General features: G+C 40.9%; 1 protein-coding gene across 2 annotated transcripts in view; it reads right to left on the bottom strand.

Moving 5' to 3' along the window:
- Positions 1–19521, bottom strand: part of CFAP97 (cilia and flagella associated protein 97) — a 47691-nt gene that overhangs the window by 7235 nt on the left and 20935 nt on the right. For both annotated transcript variants that reach the window (XM_074992933.1, XM_074992934.1), the window contains 2 exons: positions 12430–12698; positions 682–832 (listed from right to left, as the gene is read on the bottom strand). In XM_074992933.1, coding sequence (XP_074849034.1) covers positions 682–832; positions 12430–12698 — 420 coding nt within the window. The remainder of the gene's footprint in view (positions 1–681; positions 833–12429; positions 12699–19521) is intronic.

Below are 19521 nucleotides of genomic sequence, written 5' to 3'. Positions count from 1 at the left end.
CACTTTTATAATATAGTAATATCGCCTGCAATTAATTAGTTTGCTTGCTCATCACTTGAGGTTCAGCCCTGCTCCATCTGCCTTCACAGGGCAGATAAGTTCCTCTTCCCTGCTGGGTACACACCAAGCTGTCTCTTTCCCCAGTTATTAGATTTGTTGATGTGGTATATAAATGTGCCTCCATTGTCTCTGTTGATAACTAAGCTGGAACAGATGTACTTTCACTTACCCACCAATGAACTTTACATGTGCGGCAAACAAAAACATCAAACCGCAGTCTCACTGTCTCTGGTCAATCCTTCATTTGTATTCAAGACCCGGACAGACCTGTTTACCAATTCTGCTCAACTGCCTGGTTTAAATATACTTTAGTCATAATTCCAGTATAAACAGTGTTGCCAACCCTCAGCAGTATTGTACTGTATTTGCAACTCTGGTGTTTCACTGTACGTTTAAGACAACCTTGCTAATGTAGAATTGTTTAACAGTACGAGATCATCAAAATTAGATATGGTAGAGAGTAACAGACAAATAGTACAACATTTATTTTTATAAACAAAAATGATTAATTGTTCTTAAAGAAGACTACTGAAGATTCTTCCATTTTAACAAGAGAGAGAAAAATGGTACTTCATGCAGAAAAAGTATAATGTAAACTAATGTCATATCAGGTCCACTTACTTGAAGAGCCAAGCTGGCTTAGAGCAGACTTTCCTCGTCTTGACGATGGTGAAGAACTCAGATATCCCAAATGGCGCTGATAGTCCATCAACTGTTCAGAACGCTTCATGCCAACCGTTGGCTTCACAGCTTCCAGTCTCTTTAGAAGAGCCTGAATTTAAAAAAAATAAATAAATCCAGTTTTGGTTAAAGAATCTATAAAAATATTCATAAATTAGTGTATATTTGTATATATCACAACAGCCCAAAACTGAAGTGTTATCTGCGACTCTACACTCAATGCAGTTAATTACCAGAGAAATTATTCCACCGTTGGGTTCATTTTTTTTCCCTTTCACTCTTTTGTTAAGCATTTACTAAACTCAAAAAGTACATTTACTTAAAGTCCCTAAAATGTGTTTTTCGCTGCACACTATTATATTTCATTTTACTTGATATAAAGTATGTGTCTGTATAACTGTGAAATTGTGCTTTGTGTTTCTCAAAAATAAAACTCAACAAATCTATCCCTACAGGGAGAAGGGGCAGTAAAGACTGTGGCTCTTTCTAACTAGTTTTCCAGCGAGTGGCAAAGGAAGCCATTCACTAGTAGTGGAATGTCAGCTGCATCAGACTAAGTGCAATAAATCTACAAATATACTATAGCTTCTATCTCGGTACCGGGAAATGTGCATTGAGAGAGTACAAGAGAGAAAGGACAAGTAGTTTTGGCTTTGCTATAGTATGTCACATGTTTGTATCAAGTGCCAGTCTGTTCCTCATCAAATGGAAATACCTAGGTAAGCAAAAGTCAAAAGAAGGACTTTGGCTAGAAATAGCTCCTGCTTAAAGCCAATTGCAAAACATGAAATATTAGACTAGTCTCTAAATGTTAAATCCAACTTCCTACACATGATTTTATCACCATCTCCTACACAACTGCCTAATTTTTGATCTATGTCAAGAATTATAAATTGATCATTCACTTAATCTGAAACTTTAAACTGTAAACTCTCCACACATCTAATTAAAAACAGTCTACGCAGGCAGACTAATTTAATGAACTGAAATTCTGCTGTTAAAAGGCTAACATGTTATGAGTCTGCATTCCAATTATAAGGTCTTTGTATAATTTACATACCAGGAATATTACATTAATTTCAAGTATGCCTTGTACTTTATAATGACTGTTTATCCACTGGATATGGCCACACTACTCAAGAATTAAATAAAGCATTTGTTTGTTTTTAATACGCACATTTGATGTATAAACATTAGATTACATTTTTATGTGTGTGTACAGCCAGGGATGGCGATCCCTTTACCAAAGCAAAAAAAGCCAACAATTTTAAAACATGCATCTTTCACAAGTAAGAAAGATGTTATTTTCAAAATAAAATAAAATAAAATAAATCCAGATGAATACCATTGGAAATACTAAGCTTTATTATTTACTGAGAGATCAGATACAGATTCTAAAGTGGTAGGAGCAGGTCCTAAAATAAGAGATGAAAGGGTAGCCTTCATCTGTCTTTACTCTCTGCTGAGAATTTCATCAACGGACATTATCTAGTACCATCTGTAGCTGGAATTCTGCAATCCAAACAGCAGCCTATTGCGTATGGAAATGAATCCCTCCAAACATTTTGAATGGCTGTCCTGTCCCACTGAATCAATGAAGAACGCACTTCTTATAATTTACTACCAATAGTGTAAGCTCTAACAATAGATTACAAAAGGGAAATGTGTGAAGTGCAGTTTATGCTCAAATTCAGTATGTTGAGGCTTGGCCTTAATAGAGATAGCAATTACCTCATGCATTACAAAGACAGCTTCCCTATCTTTGACATTATTAGTGAGCTCAGGCAGGACACTTAGTATTTCACTCCCCTTCTCCCCACCCTTTGCACCAGCCCCATGTACCTGATTTGTTAGTTCTTATTTCAATTTCTTTTGGATCTCTGTGTTATAATACCATCAGTGCTGTACTGGAAATATTGTATCTCCAGATCTGAAGCAGTGGGTCTGCGCAACGAAAGCTCATCACCTAAAAATTATTTTGTTAGTCTTTGAAGTGCTGCATTACTGCTTGTTTGTTTTGTTAGAATACAGACTAACAAGGCTACGTCTGTTACTATTCACCATGATTAAGCAGATTTCAGACACTAGATTTAACATAAGGAGAAAATAAGTGAAAGTTTTGTAATCATCTGCATTGCTGTGCTTTCCTGTTCACCAAGCCTTATATTAATGAATAAGATTATTCCATTTAGGAAGAGAGTACAGTAAACACTTTCATATCTAGTAGCCCCAGGACTGGGAGGTTGCTGGATATTCACATATTCTGGGTAATAGACAGATATATCCAGCAATGTATAACAGTAAAGAAAAAAAAGGTTAGATATTAAGAAAAAAAGTATGCAGAATGCTTTATTTACCAACAACAGTAGTACTGTACTCTATAAACTTATACTGTATCTGCTGTATTTATTTGTATTTACTTTCACTGTACTGTACTTATAGAAAATATAACTAAAATTTACTTATGGTTAAAATGCCGGTTATTTGAGAGTTGTGAATGATAGAATGCTTGATATGAAAGAGCTTACTGTATAAAGATTTCTGAATAATGTTTAAAGCACTGGATCACTGACATTTGGAAAACAAACAAACAAAATCATACAGTAACAGTATAAAGGATTGCTGCTGCTTAGTGGCTTAAAATGAATTGCATTAATTCAGCTTCCAGCACAGTAAATGAACGCTAAAACTAGTCTAGGCATTTTCTTTTTTAAAAAAATCAGTGCACGTTCTTCTGATGTGGGGAAAAAGAAGTCACAAGTAAAACTGAGTGTCTAGCTTCACAAAGTTCAGTTTAGAGAAAGGTTAAGTTGCTATGTTTCCTTGCTTATGTTGCTCTTTCAATCTGTGTAGGCTTCAGTTTCACCATCCATTGAATCCAAAGAGCTGACTGTTGTGCCTCAACAGCTGTTCAAGTGTATTTATATTATGACTTCTCTAATTTCATTCTTATTAGAACCATGCTGTTACTTTGGTGAGCAGAGACAGAACAGAAGAGAGTACGTTTGAAGAAAGCTTTTTGCTTTCTCTGCATGGACTATTTTTTAATTTTCTCCCATTGTTACAGTGGCATTACTTGGCTCTGTACTTGTCAGTTAGTTGTAAATAACTTATAAGACCTTAAATTCTTTCCTTTTTAATGGAACTTTACTTATTTTTGTGAGTAGGATCCACATGAAGCTCAATGAAAGAAAGCTGAGAAGATGAACACCAGAATGAGTAAAAAAAGAGAACAGTTTGAGTATCTCAAGGGGCCATAACTTATGGTACCTTCTCTAACTTTGGTGAGTCTAGCCAGTCCGTAACAATTATTTTTATTACTGTTACCACCTAGGAGCCCTAGTCCTGGACCAAATGCCCCATTGTCCTTAGCAGGCACTAGACATGACAAAAGGACAGTCCTTCCCCCAAGAGCTTACTATCTAAGTAAATCATGGTTAAAAGATTTAGTCACAACTATTCTTAGTAAAAGTCACTGCTCAAGTCACAAGCAGCAAACAAAAATTCATGGCTTGTGACGTGTCCATGATTAGTACTATATACCCTGGACTAAACCTTGTGGAAGAAGTGACTTGTGGGGACAGCCCTGAGGGCCCTGCGGGTGCTGGGGCAATGGCCTGGAGGGCACCATGGATATGCCTGGGGAGCAGTCCGAGAGGGTGCCAAGTATATTGAGGGGAGGAGGAGTTGTGGGGTTGATTCCCTAACCCAGCTCCTGGAAAGTGGAGACCCCAGTTCGTAGCTCCAAGTGCTGCCTTCCTCACTCTGAACCTCTCCCTCCTGCTGCTGGTGGGAAGGGCGGAGGGGCCTGAGACTGCACCTGCAGTGGCCAATGGCCCCAGCCTGGGGACTGTCCAAGCTGCTCAGAAGGGCCCCAGACCAGGCACACCGACCACTGCAGAAGTCACGGAACCAATGACCTCAATGACAAACACAGAGCCCTAATCATAGTTATCCTACTTCAGGTCATTAGGACTATTGCTTGTGCCATATAAATAGGCACACCTGTGTGACAATCCAAACAGCACTGTAACTATTGTATTTTAGTGCTCAGGACAAGCAAGCATATTTGTCTCCCCTACTTTTTCCCCGTCTCCGCATATTTCTGCCTCATTTTTCACCTCCATGTCTTTGCACCTGGGTGGCTGCCCCATCCTCGTTATGGCCTGGAACTGAAGAGACTGATATTCTTCCTTAGTGAGGGAAAAGTTACAACAGCAACTTTTCCATGTGGCAGGATTTCTAATGCTGAGAACTACTGCCTAGCTCTACACCTGATATTGGGCTAGATGTGGACTCCTATCACAAAATTGCCATGCATGTAGTTTTTTTTTTGTTTTTTTTTTACTATATTACCAGGTTAAAAGAAATCCTAAATGTTTTATTTTTAGGAAAACCACCAGGAAGCATCCCCATTTGCCCTTGCCTCTGACGTTCTGCCTACAGTTCAGCTTCTGAGTACCTGCGGTATTCCACATTCCAGGATATTACTGCATTTGCATTCTGTTGATTTTTTTCCCTTCAAACAGGTTCACTCTAGCGCAGCGTTTCCCAGCCTATGGGTCGGGACCCAAACATGGCTTGCAATTACATTTCAAAAGGGTCCCCGGCTGGGCTGGGCAGCTCCATAGGTGGCTATTAAGAAACCATTCACACTACTGACGTGGTTCTCAACTTCTCAATTGGATTAACAGCCATCATGACCAGCATCTGAAGAAGTGAGTTAACTCACGAAAGCTCATGCTCTAAACTTTTCTGTTAGTCTATAAGGTGCCACAGGACCCTTCGTTGCTGCTTAAGCCAATCAGTTACACTAAGAACCATTTCAGCTGCAAGGCAAAGAACTGCACACCTGAGGAGTGGCACCGAGCTCAGGTAAGGGGGAGGCCTGACTCCAAGGTTGGGAAGGAGGGACAACAGAGCTGATCAGCTCCCTGGCTTCCAGCCTCTGCAGGAGATGGGGTCCCCATAGACCCTAGCAGGGTTCCTGCAGCTGGTGCGGCCAGCTGGGGCTCTGCACCCCAGTCAGCTTCCAGCAGCAAGGGTCCCTGTGCCTCCCCTAGCTCCCTCCAGCCTGTGAGTGACTCCTAGCCCGAGTGTGACTCTCCTAGCCCCTGAGTGAGACACCCATAGCCCCCCGCAGCCCGAGTGCGACTCCTAGCCCCAGAGTGTGACTCCCCATGCCCCCTGCAGTGAGTGACTCTCCTAGCCCCTGTATGAGACACCCATAGCCCCCTTCACATCAAGTCCTTTCACTAATTTCCTATCTATTCTTTAGCAAAGGTCAAGCTCTTCATCCTTATCTTCAGGGCTCTACACACAGGGTTCTGCCTTATAGCTCAACTCCTCTCTTCTTGCACACCACATTTTGGTTATCCCTCTCTAATGATCCTCTGACTTCTCATGACTTTGGTCCTTTTCAAGGGTGCCCTCAACAGCCAGGCCAGTCTCCTTTTTGGGCACCAGCAATCTCACTTGCCTTTGGAAAATACCTTCTCAGAACTCTGTCTTCAGCCAGCTTTCCCACACGTCTCTGCTCTACCACTATCTACTAGAAAAAGTACCTTAACCTACCTTGTCTCTCTCATTAAATAATGCAGCATTTATAAGAAAGAGACAGTATGCATACTCTCAACACATATATGCCTCCCAGTACCATCATCTCCCCTCACCTTCTCTGCCTTCTCATAATCACAGACTATTGTAATCAAGTTATCTACAGTAGAATCTCTGAGCTAAGCACACCTCGGGAATAGAGGTTAATTCTGAAAAGTCTGTAATGCTAAAGGAAAAAAAAAACAATAATTGCTCTTTGAAAAGTTCACAACTGAACATTGACTTAATACAGCTTTGAAATTTTACCATGCACCAGAGAAAAATACTGCTTAATTTAAATCAGGGGTCTCAAACTCACAGTCCAGGGATTATCTATGGCTAGAGCATATTCACAATCTGGCTCCAGAATCCTGGCAGCCCAGGGGAAATGTCCATCCCTGTTCCTCAAATCCTGCCCCTTCCCACCACTGTCCTGCCCTCTCCCCATATTTCACCTCGGCCCCCCATTCTAAGTTTGTTTCTTTAAACCCTAGGAAATTATATACAAAAAGACTACTACGCTAAAGAGGCATTATGAAGGTTAGAAAGTCAAGCACTTAAAAGCTAGGACATGTCAGAATTAAGACCGCCAGTACCACTTTTGTCTCCTATGTGAATATGATGCGGTCTTTAATTGCAGGGTCATATATTATCTTTCCCACCTGCTCTGAGGATGAATCAGGGTTTTCCACCGAAGATTATCTATAGGACCCCAGCAGAACTTGAAAGAAGTGTAGTGAATGAAGCAGGAAGAGAGGGGACAGACGGTGTAAGGTAGTTAAATGCTGCAGGGAAAAGTGGATTCTACCACTGCCTCTGCTAAAGAGTGACTAAGGGATGCCGGCAAACCACTAAAACCAAACTTTTCACAAGTTTTCACTGTGTGTTGCTCATTTTCAGGGTGTCAGACTTGAAATCTATGGTCTGATTTTCTTAAGTGCTAAGGACTTACAGCTGCAGCTGAACTCAATGAGAGTTGTGCTTGAATATTTGAAATGCTATATAATACTAAGCACTCTGAAAAAAATCTAGTCCTAGGTATCTCAAAATGAGCACTCAAAAGTTTAATTTTACTATGCAAGTTACTGTTCTGCACAAACCATGTATTGCATGCAAAAAAGTATGATAAATATTTATAAGGTTGCGAAAACTAGGAAATGCCAGAATCAAGGTTGTTTGTTTAAGACAGGCTCCATGCATATTGCATGCATTGAAATACTATCTTCTGTCACCACTCCCTTCCCCGCCCCCATAGCTCCTATCTTATTCAGTACTCAAAAAGGATGAAGCTCACCTAATGGCTGACTTCTCAATATTTTTTTCCCATCATTGTTCAGTGTGTGTGGCATCATGCTGTGTTTACTGCATACTATTCAAACCTTGCTCTGCAGACAGAATTATTAATCTTCTCTAGACTTTCCTAAGGTCCCCATCACTATAGCATCTGAATGCTTTACACGTTATCAATTTATTTTCACAACACATGCTAAAGTCATGGGGGTTCATCTGTCCATTTTATAGATGGCAAACTGAGTCACAGAGAGATTAAGGTCTCAAATATTCACTAATTCAATTTGTAAGGTACTTTAGGATCCATTCAAGCGTACCTACTTTAACATGCTGTCAATGGAGGACTATGCATATATTCACAGAGCACCTGGCTTAAAATGTCAGTAAAGACTGAGATATACACCTGCAGAGGTCTAAAAGATTATCACACATCAGCAACAACTCTTCCACATTCCATTAGGAAAAAAATAGGTTGATGGAAAAAACCATGACAGACATTTTACAAGGATAAAACATTTTGTGACTCACTAGTGTCCTCTATTGGTCAGTTACATTTTGTTCTTGATTATTTCAGGCAGCAGCCTATAATCTAAACAGAATGACCAGAAGTTCTTGCTTCTCTCTGCCATCTCCCATCCCGCAAAAAAAGCAGCCAATGGAAAAAATCTGACATCTACGAGGAGTCAGATTGGAAAGGGTTAGTCACTAAAATAGTCTATTTTGTTTCAGGAAGAAGGGTTCTTTTGAAAACAGGGTTTATTTTCAGAGGAACCCAGTCTACATGACTGTTTTTACTTTTGAAACAGTCTCTTCCGAAAACACGATCGTGCAAGATTATGCAAATGAAGTGTGAGATTTGTAAATCGGTGCTTCATTTGCATTTTTGATCTGCCTCATTTGCATTCTTCTTTCGAAAGGGGAATGTAGTGTAGACATAGTCACTGTGTGTTCACACACTAAAGAGATGGAGACTGTACAAGTATTTAGGATATTATTTCATACTTCTGCCTATGTGGCTATCACTGTTACTGAAATAAAGTTTATTCTGGCTTTAATATAATCAACATGTTTAAAAAAAAAGCTTTAAGTGTTGCCTTACTAGCTCGGCAACCATTCAATAGTGGCCCATCTGTTATCAAGCAGCCTCTGCTCCAACCTGGGAGCACTCCCACGATTTGGGCCTGTTGGAGGGTGGGGGAGAGAGCAGAAGCAGCTTTGCACACTTCCTCTCTCCCTTCCCCTACCCTGAACCCCGCCTCCCACCCTGCCATTGGGGGAACGGCAGGTAATAAAAATCAATTATTTTTTAAAAGAATTTTTTATTAAATAAATAAATAAATTTCTCATTTAAAATAACAGTTACAATTAAATCTCATCACAAACCTGCTACACACACACACTCTCTCTCTCTTTCTCTCATAACAATGAGCTGATAGTTCTGTCCAGCTGAACTACTCCCACTTGCTTCTTGAAAGTTCTGGGCTTTCAATTTTTGTTCCTCAGCTGACTAAAAAGTAAAATGTGCAAAAAAGACACAAACCGAACAGGTCTGGTTTTGCTCTGTGCTTATGCAGTGGTGGACTTTGGCCCAGTACAGCAGAAGAGATAGTTAAGATACTGATGCTGTCTCAAAGACAGAGGGGCTGCGTCTACGCCACGAGATAAATTTGAATTTAAGACAGTTAGCTTGATATTACCACATGACTGTCTTCTCTGTAAATGCCATTAGCTCGATTTAGGGAGCACTAATATTGATATCATAACATTGTTGTTACCGGATGGATATAACGTCAAGTTTGAATTTAAAACTTCTATTAAAAAGCCAGTGTGGAAGTGTCACATCTTAAAATAGAATTTATTAGCCTCCAGAAGTGTCTTGTATGTGATCCATAATGCCCCTCAGTGCTCTGCTCCAGCCGCTGCTCTCCAGGTGTGCAGGAATTAGGTATCAAGAAGATCATAAATTTCAAATCAGGACTACGACACCTGTGGCTGGAGGGTCATGTTTGTGTGAGAGCCTGAGAAATGTCTCTTTCTTTCTTTGCTATTAGCGCCGTGAGCGCATCAATGCATTACAAATAGCCCCAGTATGCAGTGTATGATTCTGTCTCTACATTTGCTACTTTTTTCTGTGCTGCCTCGTGCCAGCTGCTGCCCCACCGCATCACGTGGCAGCAAGGCTGTTGTGGGGGTTGTGCTTGCATAACAGATGAAGAAACTTCTTCTCAGCAGTTTACATTTGTGCACCCCCATCTTCCCCACAGGTGCCATGAAGTCGGAATCCTTCCTGTTCTTAGCCACATCATGTGGGTAGCCCCTGACCCAATAAAAGGATGTACCTGCTGCTTGATGCTGACCGTGCTGCCAGGCAGCACTGTGTCCTGGCTTGCATGTGGTTAGGGCTCCAAGGGTGGGAAAGAATTTCAGGGGCTTGCAGCCACTGGGGAGAGGGGAAGTCTGCCCCACCAGCTAAGATATTCACAGGGGACTACTTCAACTGCCTCCCGAACCCTAAATATACATTAGGGGCCTTTCTGCGGCATGGGGGAACTCCTTCAACTGATCCCCCACTCAAACCCACCCCACACCCCAGCAGGGGCAGTGGATCATTTCAACTGGCTCTCTCACCACAGCTCACAGCCCCCTCCCAGCAAAAAAATTCTCAGGGGCTTGCTGCCCATTGCAGACACCTGCTGCTTTTTGCAAAATATTTGATATTTCAGTTATAAAATATTTTCCCTAACCTTTCCTATCCTCTTTCTTCATGCTCTAACTCCCCTAAAAACACAGGGAACAGTGGATGGAGGGCCAGTTGAGATTCCTCTTTCCATTATAAGTTCCGTTATAAGTTCAATGTATGAGATTTCACTGCCATCCCATGTGGGCAATGTCTGTGTAGTGAAGAAAGAAGACAAAATATACTTTTTCCTAGTGTTTCCTATTCTCTTTCTTCTAACTTTGCACACCTTCATGCAAGAAAGAGTGAGTGGAGGACAAGCTGAGAATACAGACTGCCCCTGTGTTAATTTCAAAGATCAGATGCAATCATCGAAGGGGGGACAGTCAGTGGATGGCCAGCTGAGAACACAGACTGTGCACAGAAGCTGTATAGTGCACTGGAAAGCCAATTACCATCCTCTCAGCAACTCTCTTTTTTCAAAATCTTTACTACAAGCTTTTTTCAAAAACTTTCTTCAAACTTTTCAGGGTCCCTGTGTTATGTTCAGGGACAGGATGCAATCACAGGAGCAGGGACAGTCAGTGGATAGCCAGTTGAGAAGACACACTAGTGTTGATTTTTACTAAATCATTGGTAATTCACTTACAGAAGAAAGATTTCTGTTAACTTTTTCGCCATCTCTGTGGATGTCCTATTTTAACTTCCTTCCGACTGGAAAAAATTGGATGTTTGCTTAACATGGGAGGGAAATGAGGAAAATGCAATGTGGGAAGATGATGTCAAAGACCAGCGAGCATACCCAGAATGCTGTGGGGATGAGGGAACTATGGGATAGGTTCCCACAATGCACTACTGCAGCTGTCGATGTTTGCCAATTGAGTTTGGCAGCAATATGTCGACTTTGTGAGGAGCATGTGGGAAGGCGAGGATAGTCAAAATCAAATTTATAAATTCCAGAGTTACAAAATCGATATTAATAAATTTGATTTTATCTCATAGTGTAGATGCAATATATAGGATATAGGACAATATACAGGAAAGGATGCAGGCAGCATAGAAACAAACAGTGGAGTGCACTGGAAAGAAAAAGGGAAGACATTCAGCACGCACTCAGTTTTCTGTATTTCCCCACACTTTTGCCACCAGAAAAAACATCATGGCTTCTGAACAAAAGAGTGACCTAACTGGGTAAAAAAGGGAAACGAGCCAACTGTAGGCAGTGCAAGAAGATCAAGCAAGCTGCATGAATGAAACATCACAAGGAGAACTGCTTTTAGTGAGAATATGATGTGGATATGGCCGAGTGGATCAACTGGTTTGTAACTTAAATCACTCTCTCTCTATCCTTTTTAGAATAAGTGTGAATCATAGAATCATACAACAATAGAGCTGGAAGAGACCTAAAAAAACCACCAAGTCCAGCCCCCTGCTCCAAGCAGGACCAAACCCATACTTGTGATTTAACAAGTAAGTTCTTAAGCTGTTTCAGTATTGGATGTTGCTAGAAAAAAAAAGTTAGCTAATTCTTATGGCTTGTTTTAATTGGTTAACTAGGTTTAGAATCCATCATTCAAGTATATAATACAGAAAGTTGCAGCACGAGAAATCTGAAGTTGCCAATTGCCACTTAGTGTCATTTTCTTATACTACAAAAGACATGCCCCTTATTTTGGAACATCATGGTCTCAGACCATACTGGTGATACTATAAGTCCATCCCTATTTTACTTCAGCCTAACTCAGCTTTTCCAAGAGAACCCCATCCCATACTTTTTTTTAAAAAAAAGAAGTGCCAGTAAGTTAGATAGATTTGCAAAATTAAGTACACTCAGCACAGTCTTAGCTTTTTTGGTAACTTGATTTAAAATAACAATTTTTTTTGTGTGCATGACTTAAATCAATCCACCCACAGTGACGCACTTCTGTGGAGGCTTTTCAGCTGCCGCTACCATGGTAACGAGAGGCACGGAGCCATGTGGCGCCAGGAATGGGATGCCAGGTAAACGCCTCACCCTCAGGGCCCCAAAGTGCCCTCTCTGGCCCAGAAAATTCTGTAATCTGTCATGCCACATTTCCCGGGGTTGCTGTACTAAAAAGGTTCAAGTGTAATAATTTTTAATTTACCAAATTCTCTCTTTCAATCCTTTGCTGCTCCTTCTGCCTGTTGAGGGCACTATGGTATAACTTTGGCGGCAGGCCAGCAGGTTTCTTCAGAGCAGCACTTTTGCTCCTTGGCTTTGCAGACTGTTTGGAGAGTTCTTTTAACAACCTTTGGTTTTCCCGATCAATTTGTCTTACTTCCTCATTTGTGAATGAGTAGTTTTTCCTTGACCCTGGAGATGGCTGATCAATGACCAATTGTTGCTGTTCCTTTTTCTCCAAATGTAGAAAAGCTTTAAAAACATAAAAGCAAAACACACACATGGATCAAAGACGCCACATGCAAATTACTTTATATTACTATACTCTATTTATAGACCTAGAAATTAAGTTGGAATTTTTGAACCTGCGGGTCTGCAATTCAGTGTTAAGACAAATAAATGGCTTATTTTCACTTCTGTCAACACGATATTTATTTTAATGGGAGCTGGCTGGCACCTCTGCAAATCATGCCGCTTATTTAGTGAGAAAATGTTAGCTATGCTTTCTGCCCCTCTGTTTTAAACTGAAATAAGTCACACTTCGGACCTGTGCCTTCAAACCTCCAATTCCCACTTGACCCAGATTGAGACATGGTGAGCACTTCTCAGGCTCAGTTAACAAATTACTTCACTATTCAAAAGAACCATGAGTATGCAAATACATCCAGTGCGTGCTGAGCATACTTTAATTCTTGGGGACACAACAGACAGACAGACATGCAATTAGGGTATCCTTTGACATGGCCAAAGGACACATAGGAACACATGGCGACTGGAGTTTTCAGGTTTGTCTGTATGTTTACTATAGCAGAAGTTCAGCAACACCCTGCAGAAGCATAGTTGTTTCACACTCGTTCCCTTCCCCGCATCCTGACGAGTGAACACCAACATCCTTTTGCATTTCCCCTTTAGTATAGTCATCAGCCCTCCCAGTCCAAGTGGCCAGTCTTGGTCTTAGTCCAACAATGGCCCTCTAGTTACCCCCAGCCCTGTTATGTTTACCCCCTGCTATGACCTTTGTCACCTTATAAGAAGTTTCCAAGCCCTTGTAATACAGTTTCAGAAAGGCCGGGCTTAGAAACTGCCAATGACACCATCACTGAAAATAAAATGAAGTTTTAATATTGTCACAGCATTGTTCCTAACATGCCTCTTCCTTTGATGATCGTAATTATATCAGGCAAGACACTTAATACCCCCAGCCCCTCAACCTCCTCCTTCAGTCCTATGTACTTTGTCAGTTTTTATTGCTATTTTTTTTGGACCTCTGTACTACATATATATGTTAATCTGTACTGGAAATGCAATCGTTCTGATGAAGTGGGTCTGCCCATGAAAGTTCATCACCTAATAAATAATTTTGTCCATCTTTAAAGTGCTACATTACTGCTGTTTTGTTTTAACATGTACAATGATCTCTAAAATTATCTGCCCCGATTGTGCAATTGGGAGGGAATCACATTTTGAAAACAGGAGAAGTTGCCTTCGTGAGGCACACAGGAACTAGAAGAAGAAAACTGGGAACACACAAGAACAAGACGAAAAAATATATGCCCTGGAGATTACCATGAATTTGGTACAGGACTCCAAAATAGAAGAGCTTTACAAGTGATCCTTCTGGAGAGAGAGAAATAGCATGTACATGTATGGCCACTTAAATGGAGAAAAAGAAGAATCGGGGCTAGAATTATTAAAATAATCAATAAACAAAAAACTAAAATAGAAGTATGGGAGAACAAAGCAAAACTAAAGCTTAAGAACACGCAGAATTTCCACCTCAGAGTACTTCAATATGCTAGTGCAGATCTGGCATTTTAAAAATGGGAAATTTCTTGAATAGGAAACATACGTTTCAAGAAGAAAAGGTAATTTAGTATTAAAGGCCAAGCCTCTAAAAAGTGATTACTGAATGCCTGTTTTCTGTGCCATGACACACAGTTTCAAGGAGCGTAACATTCAGCAAACACAGAGCACCACCTCTGTTAGAAATGAGGTTCCTTCAATTATTTCACATTAGGTTTTCAAAAACAAAGGCACTTAAAATCCCTAGTCACTTTTAAAACAAAATAAACAAACTCCTCAAAAACAACAACCAAGCAGTCCTGTAGCACCTTTAAAACTAACATATTCCTTTATTAGGTAATGAGCTTTTCTGGGTAAGACCCACTTCTTCATATGCTCACTTTTGGAAAACTTGTTCTAAGTGCTCACACTCACAATGAGCCTGAATAGCTTTCAGTCACATCCAAACAGTTCCCATGGGAACAACTGAACTTAAACAACCAGAAGAACCTCTGATAAATATAAGAATTTAACTTAAGCAAAACTATCTGCAAGACACGTCACATCAGGAAAGACAGCTCAGTCAATTTGTCAAGATAGTATGGAAATCACCATGTAATTAATACATGCACACGCACGTGCACACACATGATAATGCAAAACTAGTAAAGATCTAGTGTGACTATAACACATTAGTAAATCTTGAAAAACATCTTCAAAACTTAGTACTTCATTTGTAATGGAAGTACACTTATTTACCAAAGTAAATCAAAGGTGCAGATCCGAAATGTGACACATCCACATGCAAAAAGAACAAAGTATACCTAGTCTACACAATTCATGTAGAAAAACAAAGTGGCACTGCTCTTCCTTAATGCAACCACATCATATGTAACTCTATGCGAACATGCAAAGCAAAAGCTGAAGAACATGAAGGAACTGGAGAGATGCTAGTCACCTGGAAAATGATCTGAAGAAAAGATTTGTTACGTATGGTGCATGACAAACTTACATAACTGACAACTTTATTACCCCAAAGGTGTTGAAGACAAATAACTTCACCTAGTACTCCCTATCCCCTATAGCTGTCCCCTTTAGCCAGATTTTATATAGAAGGGCAAGGTCAGCACTTGGGTGGGATCCAAGAGGAGAGAAAAAAATCAAGTTTCCCTAGTTTTTTATTGGCATTACTTAGCTGCTGGCAATGTGGTTTGTCAGAGAGACTATACATCCCCTGAACACTTGTTACTGAAGATCCCACGCTCTTTTCACACCAGAAAGAAATGTTATTGGTCTACTGCTCAAATTCCACTTCAGTATTTTCAGTTCCAACTCTTACCACACTGCTCCAATCATTTGGAATCTCCAGCTCCTTGATCAGAGATTAGTGATTAGCCCTAGGGTTTCCGAATAGAGGATGCAAGCTGCCGCCTGAGTCTCACCAACATGTCTTCAGCCCATGTTGCAGACTCCGGGTTCAGAGGCTCCACTTCCCTGACCAGCTAGTAATGATTTTATTAATCAGTTATTTCACTGGATAGAAGGGGAAAAAAGCCGCAGCTGCTTCCCCTGCATTCTCTCTCATGGCAACCCCACTTGCCTCTGAGCAGCTCATGATGATTGAAAATTGTTAAATTTGTATCCTTGAGTTTTCGCTCATGTCACCTCTCCAGCTTGGGAAGTGCTCCCTAAAAAATCTGCAAAGCTTCTTCATTATCAATATCAAAAACTCTCCTTTTCTGGGAAGCCTACAAAGGAACCTGACAACAAGTAGGCTGTTGGCATGCTTACAGCAACCTATCATGCTGACCAATACTGTGTCCTTGTATTCCTCCACCTCTGAATCCATCGCCTCTTGTCTTGTATTTCACCTGTAAGCTTTCTGAGGCAAAAGCCATCTGTATTTGTACATCACCTAGCACAATGTGGCCCTGGCCCAGGACTAGACCTCTGATTATGGTAATACAAGTGATACCACTGAACACAGGACTCTTCATGTGCTAACTGGTATGGCAGAACATAGTAATGCTACATAACATTTGTCTCAATGCACGCCAAAGATGGCTGTACTCCAAGAGAGAGTAAAGCAATTCCTACATACTTAAACTTCATCAAGCACTTTGAGATCCTTAGAGATCAATACGCATAAGTCTCATTACTTCACCTATTTTCTGCCATCACAGATTATCATTTTACTGCTCTGATAAATCCTTACAAGCATAAGGAACGTAGTAGTGAAAAAAATATTGAAGGTCTGATGCGGGGCAAATACCATTCTCAGTTCAGTTAGTACTGGTCTGCAAAATGCTTTCTGGATTGCATTAGGGGAAACAAAAAGCATCTCAATTAACTATTCAGGTGGAAGTGTTGTGCAGGAGCTGCATCACCTTAAATTTATTTCAGAAGTCTAATGCAGCAGTACAGTAGTCCCGCGAGTTATGTGAAGGTTGCATTCCCATGCACCCTCATGTAACTCGAATTTTGCATAAGTCAGGGGTGGGGGTCCCCCAGTGGAACACATATTCTGCAGCAGGGGACGCAGCAGGAACACCTGGAGTTTGTTGTGAAAGCTAAGTCCAGGGGGTGGGGGTGGGGGGCAGTTGGGGAGGGTTAAGCTTGGCAGTGGGTTGGGGCTGTGGGAGAAGGGCAGGGGGTGGAAGTAAGCTGGAGCCGCACCGTCAGGGGGAGCGTTGAGCTGGAGCCATGCGCAGGAACGGGATAGGCTGGTGAGGCGGAGCCACGCGGGTTGCGGGAAGGAATGCAAGTTAAGCACAACTCGAAATCATGCAACTTTGATAGCACAGAGCTGGACTGGCTTCTTGCTATGAACCTTGGGGCAATTTACATAAATTCGCACACATTGTACCAATTTGAGCTCCACTGATGGATTTATTCATCTTTCATTTAAAAATTGATTTTACAAACTATAAAGTTGTCTTTTCTTCCCTTTCAGTTTCATTTCCTTCTCTCACTATTTTGTGTCTTTCCCTCCTCCACTTCAGCATCCAGTCACTCCCTGTCTCTTTTCTTCCATTCCTTTCACTGCATCTTCCTTTCATCATTAATGCTTTGGCCACCATCAACACTTCACCATTAACACGAGCTAGTCCATCCACAACCAGGAAGAATGGGTCTGCTCCATTCCCCCAGGCTACTGAATCTAGGGGGTCTCACTACTATTAATGTTGTAATATGGAGTGCCATTCTGTTACCAATCTGTTGATGGCTCATGCGGGTAATGGGTTGCTAACAGTAATATGACAGGTGCACGAATATTGGAAAGGAACACCAGGAAGAGGAAAAGCTGTGGAAGTTTAGTAGGGAAGATCTGTTGTGATGTACTATTCAGTGCTGCCCCCACACCTTGACATACTGAGCCACACAAAGCCCATGAGTTTTGGGCTAGGATTCAGAGCTTGTAGTACCTGTGCTGCAATTGGACCAGATTTCCTGAAGAGGATATCACCACAAATTCATGGCTTTTAGTTGTCTATGACTAATATAAATTTCTTCCAAGTACAGCTTATGGCATGGTCTCACAAAGAAACACAACTGGGTGAGAACTTTTAGTTAGTTCTCCCATTCAAAGTTGCTACAGGACAGCATGAGACACTGTATCACGCTGTGCATTAAATCTACTTAATTTACTGAGTAATAAAGTAACTTCAGAGCTCTTTCCTAAAGTATATTTTGGAGCATGTATGACAGACAGCACTTACGCATTTCAAACCTTCATTGATTGAAGCCTCTACACAGAGAGCATCTTCTAACTGAGAGTGCCTTAGTTTCTTGAAATGGGTAATATTCCTAGTCTTGCTCTATTATAAAGTCCCTATGAAGCATAGTAAAGATTAAATATTTAGTCAAGAAAAAAATACATACTCATTTCCTCACGAGATTAAAATGTTAACAACCTTAGCACTACAATTTAAATACTCATCCCTGCCTAGCAATACACCAGAACCTTACTAAAATCATGTCTCACTAAAAATAAATATGAGGAACTATCTAGTGAAGTACTGAAGCAGGGCTGATTAGGATGATACCATGCTCCCATGGGACAAAAGGTGATAGATGCAATTTAACTCTTCCTTTCCGATCTCCTGGTACCCTGTTCTGGCCTGCTCTGTATTTTGTCCCTGAAGGTCTGGTACTAGCCACTGTCAGAGACAGGATACTGTGCTAGACAGACTCTTGGCCTGACCTAATATGCAGTTCTTATGACTATGTTTATTTGACTGGCTAAATAGCTGGTTGAATAACTTATCTGAATATTTAATACAATTTTGCAGCAAACATTTAACCAGATCAGATTGAAAGTTATTACAAGTCTGCAATATGCCCCACTTAATGCTCCTTTTTTCCTCTCTTTTTCAGTCTCTGGATGATTAGAATGACTATCCACTATTTTATACTCTGTAGACAAAAGAGGTAAAGTTTGCTCATATCTCAAACCAATGAAAGCAGGTGAATTCCTACTTCAAATACCATTTTGCAAGGCAAGGTACAGTTGCATTAAAATCCATTGCAAAAAATCAGGGCCTCCTTTATCACCATAGTAACATCCTCTGTCATATAACTGTCAATATGCAGATATATTAAAACCATACTTTTGTTCTTTGGGGGTGGAGAGGAAGAAGGAAAATATGAATCGGTGGGGGGAATTACAGGGGTGACAATGGACAGATAAGAAGAATTCTGTGGCTGTCAAGAGAGATTTTCACATAAAAAAATGAAAGTATGCTGACTATTACAGTGTTTTTATGGTTAGGGCCCTACCAAATTCACAGCCAGGAAAAACATATCAACAGTGAAATCTGCTTGTGTGCTTTTACCTTTGGGGTCAGCAACCTTTTGAGGTGAAGTGCTGAAATTTGAGCTTCTGACTTCTACATATGGTCAAAGTGCTGGTGATACTTTTTAAAGTAACTAATAGTCCCATTTATAACAGTTTAATTAATAAAGATAAAGAGCTTTACCATTTAGGTGGTGGTTGGTACCATTAGCTGTTTTTTTTTAAATCCATAGGCTGCATGGCTACGAGCAAACTTTTGGCTGCATGAGGGAGGAAGGGGTGGGGCTCCCACTTTGCATGCCAATGAAAATCAGCTTGTGTGTGATTCTGGGCACCTGTGCTGGGGGTCATGGACCCCTATTTTGCCTTATGCTATACTACCCAGAGACGGGGGCGGGGGGGAGGGGGAAGGGCACCAGTTTTTCTCAAATTGAGGGTATTACCCAAAAGGGAATTGCAGGGCAGCTGCAAGGTTATTTAAGGGAGATTGCAATATGG

This window comes from Carettochelys insculpta, chromosome 4 (assembly GCF_033958435.1).
Source record: "Carettochelys insculpta isolate YL-2023 chromosome 4, ASM3395843v1, whole genome shotgun sequence".
NCBI classification, from domain to species: domain Eukaryota; kingdom Metazoa; phylum Chordata; order Testudines; family Carettochelyidae; genus Carettochelys; species Carettochelys insculpta.
This window is presented reverse-complemented; position numbering and strand designations above follow the sequence as displayed.